At 38.1% G+C, this 9,328-nt stretch overlaps 1 protein-coding gene across 1 annotated transcript; it reads left to right on the top strand.

The window, feature by feature from the left end:
- The first annotated feature begins 726 nt into the window (after positions 1 to 726).
- On the top strand, positions 727 to 8,465 carry LOC116520396 (serine protease 33-like). Its single transcript, XM_032234564.1, has 4 exons — positions 727 to 915; positions 1,873 to 2,144; positions 5,180 to 5,349; positions 6,360 to 8,465. Exons 1-4 carry the CDS (start codon positions 767 to 769, stop codon positions 6,642 to 6,644), a joined length of 876 nt encoding a protein of 291 aa, XP_032090455.1. The 5' UTR covers positions 727 to 766; the 3' UTR covers positions 6,645 to 8,465.
- Positions 8,466 to 9,328: the final 863 nt, after the last annotated feature.

Below are 9,328 nucleotides of genomic sequence, written 5' to 3'. Positions count from 1 at the left end.
TGTGTGTTGTCCCAATTATAATTGGGGCCCTTGGAGCAATACCTAAAGGGCTACCTTGTTACTTGGAAATTTTAAATTGATCAGATTTTAATATTCTGATCCTACAAAAAAAGCCCCTACTTGGAACAGCTTATATCCTCTGACGTTACCTTAACAGTTCCTAGATCCTTGGTTAGGACTCGAGCTGTTGAGCTACCAACCAGCCCTAAAGGCTGCGACTCTCACCAAAGATTAACATAATAATAACAATAATAACAATAATAACAATAATAACTATAATAACAATAACAACAATAACAACAACAACAACAACAATAACAACAACAACAACAATAACAACAATAACAACAATAACAACAATAACAACAATAACAACAATAACAACAATAACAACAATAACAACAATAACAACAATAACAACAATAACAACAATAACAACAATAACAATAACAATAACAATAACAACAATAACAACAACAATAATAACAACAATAACAACAATAACAACAACAATAACAACAACAATAACAATAACAATAATAGTAATCAAATCCCCTCAAATTCTAAATAAGTGGTACCTACCCCTAGCTCAAGAAAACCTGTTCTTTCTTCCTTTATTGTTTGGTGTTCTCGGCCTTTATTACTTATTCTAATAATTTACAATAAAGAAAACCCAATAATTGTGAGGCCATCTTCCATTTTCCACAACTTTATGTTTTCTCTCCCTCTTACACACATTTGTGTTTTGCCAGTGTGTGGACAGGTGATGAATCAGAACCGTATTGTGGGAGGAGAAGATGCCTCTCGAAATGCTTGGCCATGGCAAGCCAGCCTCCAATACCAAGGGAGACATGTCTGTGGGGCGACCCTCATCAGCTCTCAATGGATACTGACAGCAGCCCATTGCTTCCCTAAGTGAGTAAGTGTGAGAAGGACCAGTTGTGGAATTGCACAGACTTCAGCTCTAGCTGCCTAAGCCGCCATTTACTGGAGGCATATAAAAATATGAAGATTGCAGGAACTAGGTATGTCTAGTTTAATGAAAGAAGGACTAGGGGTGACATTATAGCATGTTCCAATATCTCAGGGGATGCCACAAAGAAGAGGGAGTCAAACTAATCTCCAAAGCATCTGAGGGTAGAACAAGAAGCAATGAGTGGAAACTGATCAAGGAGAGAAGCAACTTAGAACTGAGGAGAAATTTCCTGACAGTTAGAGCAATTAATTGGTGGAACAACTTGCCTTCAGAAGTTGTGAATGCTCCAACACTGGAAGTATTTAAAAAGATGTTGGATAACCATTTGTCTGAAATGGTATAGGGTTTCCTGCCTAGGCAGGCGGTTGGACTAGAAGACTTCCAAGATCCCTTCCAACTCTGTTATTCTATTCTATTCTATTCTATTTTCTATTCTATTCTAAAAGCAGCATATGCTTCTGTGTTAAAACTGTGTTTTAAAAAAGCTGTTGGTTCTGTGAGGTCTGTTTATTATGTATGCCATCCTGCTCTAACCTGAGGTCCCCCAGAAGTGTTGGACCCAATTCCTGGGAGATGTGAAAATTGTAGGCCAACATATCTAAAAGGGAGCTGGATTAGGAAAGTCTGAGGTACAGCAAAACAAGCAAACAACTAAGCTCAGAGCATGAAGAATTCCACAATTCAGCCCTGAGCTACATACATTCTCTTTTATTGGAACGGTCACTGGGAAACCCTGGATAACCAGGAGGGATGGGAAATGGGTGGAATGGTTGTATTTCTCAAGTGGAAACCCTCCACCCCTCAAATCTTGAACTGGATAACTGAAATGGATACTTGGGGACAAATACTGCAGAATTTTCCTGAAGGGTCTAATTCTTAATTGTGGTTCCCAACAGGAAAGCCATGCTCTCTGATTACCAAGCCAACTTGGGAAACTACCAGCTCTTGAAGCCAGACCCAAATGCTGTGTGGCGGAAACTGTCTCAAGTGGCTGTGCACAAGGACTATGCCGGAGATGGAACCAGTGGGGACATAGCTGTGGCTCAGCTAGAGCAACCTGTACGTTTCACCCAAGGCATCCTTCCAGCCTGTCTCCCACATGCCAAAATCCAGTTCCCAAACGGCACCCTTTGCTGGGTGACAGGGTGGGGTTCACCTGCATATGGAGGTGAGGAAAATTGTGGGATGAAGACCTGAAGAAGAGAGAGAGTGGTTCTTCTTTAGCACAGAGAGTCTAACTCCAATGAGATGAACCAAGAAAGGAAATGTGAACAAAATGGTTACATTGCATGGTATTTAGGAAACAACTAAGAGCCTTTCTAAAGTTTAACATTTTTGTGTTTCCTTTGTACCAAGACCACTCAGCATTTCAAAGAACAATTCAGAAATGTTGCTAGTTAAATAAGACCATAAGCAACATGTGATTAAGAAGAAAGGTTTTTTGGTTTAGATGAATTTAATAGGATTTCAATATTTAGAAAGTGGAATCAACACAAAGTTTATGTAGGTATGCTTTAAAAAAAATAGTAATCCCATTGCCACACAAACATGGCATTACTGGAATTTGGCAAATACACAAACATAGATATTGGCATTGATCATATTTAATGTGAAGGCTTCTTAAATTGAAGTCAGTTCACAGTCAATACTTAATGGGCTAATAAGAATATTGTTATTTTAGATAATTTAATTCCCAATCCTGTTTTTGAACCATTCTGTTGTTGCAAGAGAAATTCAGGTTTTCTAAAACTTCAGAATGGCAGCATAGTCAACAGATCTTTTCATTTCACATTTTGGACCAAATACATTAGTTGCATCTAAAATGCTTGAATTTGTATTGCCACTGTAATGTATTTGGGGTAATATTAAATTTAATTTTTTTGTGGGCTGCTAAAGAAACTGTACTGTTAAGAGGGAAATTATTTGCAAGAAATTTGGAAGAAAGAGTTGGGACATCCCATTTTGCAATCAGTGGTTAAGGAACTTAATGAATATTTATTTATTTATTTATTTATTTAACTTAATATTTATTTATTTATTTATTTATATATATTTATATTTATTTATTTATTTATTTATTTATTTATTTATTTATTTATTTATTTATTTATTTATTTATTTATTGAGTTTTTATTGCCTCCTATTCACCCATGGTGACTCAAAGCATATTTAAAACAATAAAAACTAAGAAAAAGAATCAAATAAATTAATATAGTACAATATAACAAAATCAACCCCCATCCCCCTGCCCTGGCGACAGCAGATCACACGAGCCATTTAATGGGCTCTATCCTGCTCTGGATTCACCAAGCCTGATGGCAGAACCAAATCTTCGGCATCTTCTAGAAGAGTATTAGAGTAAGGGCCATTCTAATATATGTTCTAGTAAGAGGGAGCCACCACAGAGAAGGCCCTTCATCCAGGTCCCACAAAGTGTACCTCCCACAACATTCCCTGCCTCATTGGTGGGTGGGATAGATGTGCCCACCAAGATGTCTCAAATGACAGCGAAAAAACTAAATTTAACATTTTTTGTTGACAGTTAAAGAGTACTGCACTGTTAAGATAGATATTAGTTATTTGCAAGAAATTTGGAATGATTCTATATTAGCTTAACATTCATAATTTTATTAATAGATTTTGAAAAAGTATTATGTACTATGACTCACATATTTAAAATTTATCGCTGTATGGAGAGCTATGGATTAAAAAAGCCTGGGGTAACAGACTGTGTTACCCTGGATTTACATTCTTGGATTGGTGATATGTGGTTATTATCCTGCTTATGAACTAATTCTTTATTGACGTAATGGAAAAACTAACCAATATTTCAACATTAAGATATCACATTTAAAAATGTAATTTTTAAGCTATGTTATGATATATTGTATATTTTTGCTCTTAATTGTGTTTTGTCATTTCTGCTTGTTTTGATAAAGGTATCTTCTTTTTCCCCACTATATTAAACAATGAACTAAAATAAAAAATAGATGGACATATTCATGTCCATTTCAAAGCAGCAATAGACATTTCTTAGTCTAATCCAGCATTCCCTAACCTTGGCAGGGTTGTAGATTTCAATTCTCAGAATCCCCTAGCCAGAATGCAGCTATATTACATTAAAATGAGTGAGGTTTTGTTTTGTTTTTGTGGCTTTGTGCCTGGATGGTGCCCTTGATATTCAAAGACAAAGTGGGATCCTGTGCTCCTTCCATATGAAAAAGGTGAAATTGTGGCAGGAATTTAAAACAATGGTTGCAGGAGGGCAAATAACAAGAGTAACATTGCATCAACGTGGTAGAATGTGTCATGATGTCATCTACATAAATAAAAGGGGTAGAATTTTCATCATGATGTGCATCTTGGCTTTTGTCATTTTGCTGAAGGTGGTGGATCATGTAGATGCTTTTGCTCAGAAAGGTGGCAATTTGGTGATGTGGTGGTCAGGACCTGGTTTGGGGAGAGTAAAAAAAAGTTTTAATTTTTTGAAATGAAAATAACATTCTTTCTTGGTAGTATATCACTTACTGTGAACTACTTAATTTCTCATACTTATTTTTGATTACTTCTGTTCTATCAGAGCTGTGGTGGTGCAGTGGCTAGAATGCAGTATTGCAAGCTAATTCTGCTGACTGCCAGCAGTTCAATTCTCACCAGTCCAAAGTTAACTCAGAGTTGGATCCTTCAGAGGTTGATAAAATGAGGATCCAGATTGTTGAGGGCAATATGCTGACTCTGTAAACCACTTAGAGGGGCCCATAAAGCACTGTGGAGTGTATACAAGTCTGAGTGTTATTGCTATTTTTATCCTATGGAAAACATGCCTTTCATTAAGAAACTTGCCCAGCTATATTATAAGCTATGCCCACAAAGAGTCATTGCCACCAACCTTCCAAATGGAATGGATATTTATTTCATTTTTATTTGTATGTAAACCTCTTTGTGAAGCTGGTTATACTCAAAGCAGGGTATATTTAATTGTAATAATAACCATTGGAGCAATCAATTAAGAAAAGGGGACACTGTGCATTCTAGTTCTGCCTTAGGCACTAAGCCAGCTGGGTGATCTTGCGCCAGTCACAGCAAATCATTTTGGGTGAACTGTAGGGACTTGTCCAGGCTGTCTCTGAACATTGAACGTGACTGAGCAGAGGAAAAGGATAGTAATAATCTTAACAATAATGATGTATTTTTTTCTTCAAGCCAATCTGGGAGGTCCTAAAACATTGCAGCAGGTCCAGTTGCCATTGATAGACACCATGACCTGTGATGCGCTCTTTCATATTGGTACGAATATCAGTCCCACCAACAGAGAGATCAAGGATGACATGTTCTGTGCTGGCTATGCAGAGGGAAAAAAGGATGCTTGTTTGGTAAGAGAGGATGTTAATGGACATAGTATGAAACAGTATTTTCAAAGATCGCTCAAGGATGGAAAGATTCTAAGAGTGAACTAAAGTGCCTAGCCAAGTTGTCCTATTTGTCATGATATAAAATCCTTTTTGAGCAGAGAGGGATGCACCTACCCTTGAGGGTGATTGAAGGTTTTTCTTTCTATTTTCATAGCACTATAGCATTCTCAACAGAGATTGCTGCTTCTTTCCTGCACTTCTTGGAAGGGCTGTGTGGCTCTGTGATGTTATGAGACACATGACCGTGACCCGACCAATTCGTGCCCAACAACAGCACGCCGACAAAACCGTGGCGATAAAACCGCAACATCGACAGCGCGCCTACAAAGGCGTGCCGACAAAAGAGCGCTGACAGAAGAGTGATTAGGGTTAAGGTAAGGGTTAGGGTAAGGGTAAGGATAAGGGTTAGGGTTAGGGTTAGGTTTAGGGTTAGGTTTAGAGCGTGCTTTTGTCAGCGCGCTGTTGTCGGTGCGCTTCTGCACTCATTCATCAGTGCGATTTTGAACTCACAGTTTTCTCATCGTGGTTTCATCGGCGTGCTTTTGTCGAGCGCACATTTGTCAGTGAACCACACATGACTACTGCAGGAAGTATCACAGCTGGCATTTTAGCACGTGTATTTAAGAGTAGACCGAGAATTTTCTGATTGCATTCTTCAATAGGAATTTTAGTTCAGCCTATTTTAGGTCTTTTCCCTTGATTGCTAATAGGTATATCATTGTAGGTTTTCCAGAGCTGAGGAGAGGGCAGTCTTCAAATCCTTGTAGGCAATATTGCAAAAGTTCCTTAATATTCTCTTTGTGAGTTTCTCCTGGCAGAAAGTCCACTAGAAAGATGGTGGATTTTGTTGGTAAAATTGTAGCATTACAGTGTTTTTTTATGCTGGTCCAGGCTATGCATAATAGAAAACAAATAATCTGTTATGGACAGAGGGATAACATAGACTCTTACTGCTTACTTTTCTCAACCAGGGTGACTCCGGAGGTCCATTAGTCTGCCAAAAGAATGGTGCTTGGTTTGTTGCAGGCATTGTGAGCTGGGGTGATATGTGTGGCCTTCCCAACCGCCCAGGAGTTTACACCAGTGTTAGTTTTTATCAAGACTGGATTCAGAATCACTTTCCTGGGGTGCAATTTGGTCTTGTGAATGTCACTTATTACCGAGTTTCTTCACCTCAACATGCCTCAAGCCAAGTCCTCAAAAATTTCAATTTTGTTCTCCAGCTTCTGATCTCCTGCTTTATCATCATTTTCTGAGACCGATTGGGAATAAGACATTCTGTGCTTTTATTTACCAAGTTGATTTTTTACGGAAAAATAAATCTTAACCAAAGTCTCCTTGGAATGGCAGCATCTTACACTAAAGAAGACATTTATGGAAGTTTATGGAAACACCACCAGCTTCTATCCTTGACGTGGCATTAGAAGTCCATTTCTCCCAAATGAATGGATTGTGAAATGTGAAGTTTATTTTTTATCATAGAATATTATGGATTTTTAGGGCATTAGAGATGTGGAGAGATATTTTACTGGTGAGAGAATCATATTTCTTCATTTTGTTCTGTTCATCTAACTCTCTGAAGGAGAACAAGAGCTCCCAGGTTTGTTTCCCAAAGGGGTTATTCATGTCACTTCATACACACATACACACACACACACACACACACACACACACACACACACACATGCATACAGACACATACATATATACATACCATCCCACTTACCAAAGGGCTACTTTTTATCTATTATTTTTAGCTCTTTCCACTGATAATAGGAAAAGGAAATATGGAAGAGCCACCCTATTCAAGTCATTTTGAATTTTCATCAAGGCTTCTGGATAGTATTTGGCTGGCACTGCTCTAACCCAACAGTTCCTTTTTCTGAATTTGAAATGGTGAGGGAAGTGATATAGTAAAACAGCTAAATGTAACCTTGTTCCTTTAGAAGACTAGAGCTCCACATCTGAGGAATCTCATTTTGCCACAGTATCTACCTCAGACTTAGCCTTAGACTTGATCTACCCATACAGTTGAATGAAATTGTAGGATCTTAAAGTTGTAGAATGGTAGGTAGATCATATCACTTGAAAATGCAGACAGGGAAATGCTTTTGGTTATCTTCCCACATTTCTTCCCCAAATAATGCATTAAGAAGAAGAAAAAAATGAAATAGATCCATAGTGGCTTTTAGTTAACAACGTATTGACATCTCTCTGGGAGTATTAGAAATATTGGAAAATATGTGGTGTGTATCAATTGGAAAGAAGGCTTGGCCAAGAATGCTTCTTAAAATCTATGCTTTTTAAATCTATTGGAAGAGACTTTCCCTCACCTCCTCTTTATATAGCATTCTTGTTAGGAATAATTTAAATAATAACTGGAGAAAATACTGCAAAGAACCACAGAACCAAATCTTATTGGATTTTTGACACATAGGGCTAAGTATTTCAGGTATGTTTTCTTATCACTAGGTTGGGTTTGATGGGAAAGAAAATATGCTTTTGATGAGAAAATATGCTTTTAAGGACAAAATGCAGATGAATAGAGATTTTGCCAGGTTCCTGGTACATTCATGGTATAGTTATGTTTTCAATTTCTTTGTGAAGAAAATAAATAATTTGTAATTAGGTATGTGCAATTTTCTTGGCAGAGTTATGGAAATGGTTAGCTATTTCCTTCTTCCTTTCTTTTCAACTTTCCACTTTACCCAACACACTACGGACTTCCTGGTAGCCCTAATTCCAAGCAATATATTGGTTGCCTTTTTAGAACAACAGTGTATGTTCCTCAAGAAAACTGGAGATGGGAAGGCTTCCAAAGCAGGTTTTCAAGTGATCAAGAGACGCTAAATCCCAAAATATGATAAACAAATGAAAGTGTGTTGAGATTTTATTTCCCCCATCATGTGCAGGTTTTTAAACCAAAGTTTAAGCTTACAACTGTAAACTGTATGTCATTTGGGCTGTAAGTAGATTCAAGCCAAACAATGTAACTGAATGCATTTATAGGATACAAACTTCAGCATTTGCAAATCCAGAATGTGATTTGGGGATGAAATGATAGCATTAAGCCTCAGTTTTTGGCTAAAGGGACATTTGTTCACTAGATGTTTGGGTTTAGGCAGACACACCCTATGACAGAAGAGGATTCCAACTGAAAGCATTGTTTTGTCTCTAAAAATGTCTGGAATGATAATAAAAGATCCCATAGACTAGGCCTCCTCCGAATTCCATCTGCCGGCCAATGTCGTCTGGCAACTACCCGGAGGAGAGCCTTCTCGGTGGCTGCTCCGACCCTCTGGAACGAACTCCCCGTGGAGATTCGTACCCTCACCACCCTCCAGACCTTCCGCATAGCCCTTAAAACCTGGCTGTTCCGACAGGCCTGGGGCTAAAAGACTTGCAACCCCACTCGAATGGTATGACTGTTGTGCTTTTTTAATGGTGTATGGTTTTCATGTTTGTAACTTGTCTGTTCTCCCCCCCCCCCCCCCCTTGAACTGTGAGCCGCCCTGAGTCCCTTCAGGGAAAAGGGTGGCATACAAATAAAGTAAATTGAACTAAAAAAAAAAATCAGTTCAATCTCTATATAAGGCTGGAATGGATAGCTCGCAGTACACATAATGAATGTAGATGGATTTCTTTGCTTGGTGTCAGAATCCTGAAGGTGGCAATGCTAACATTTATGATAGAACACTAAATTTTGACAGTAGAACTTAATCCCTCCACCCCAGCAGGAAAATACCAATCTTCTGATAGATATTTTACAACGTTCCTTGAATCCCAAAATTATTTTATTAACAATAATAAAAAGATAAAATACCAAGAGAAGAGTATATATGTCTTTCAAAGTTGAACTGTGGAGTCTTGGTGGTGTCTGAGTTTGGGTGTTATCAGGGCAGGACAGGGCAAGAAGCAATGGATGGAACCTGATCAAGGA

Source organism: Thamnophis elegans, chromosome Z, assembly GCF_009769535.1.
Source record: "Thamnophis elegans isolate rThaEle1 chromosome Z, rThaEle1.pri, whole genome shotgun sequence".
NCBI lineage: Eukaryota > Metazoa > Chordata > Lepidosauria > Squamata > Colubridae > Thamnophis > Thamnophis elegans.
The sequence above is the reverse complement of the archived record's forward strand: the minus strand, read 5'-3'. Positions and strand labels throughout refer to the sequence as shown.

What these genes read in the sequence shown, in the direction of transcription:
- LOC116520396 (XM_032234564.1), top strand. Translation starts at nt 767, where the DNA reads ATGAATCAGAACCGTATTGTGGGAGGAGAAGATGCCTCTCGAAATGCT. An exon ending in GCAGCCCATTGCTTCCCTAA is followed by an intron (nt 916 to 1,872) that starts GTGAGTAAGTGT and finishes GGTTCCCAACAG; the next exon opens with GAAAGCCATGCTCTCTGATT. An exon ending in GAAAAAAGGATGCTTGTTTG is followed by an intron (nt 5,350 to 6,359) that starts GTAAGAGAGGAT and finishes TTTCTCAACCAG; the next exon opens with GGTGACTCCGGAGGTCCATT.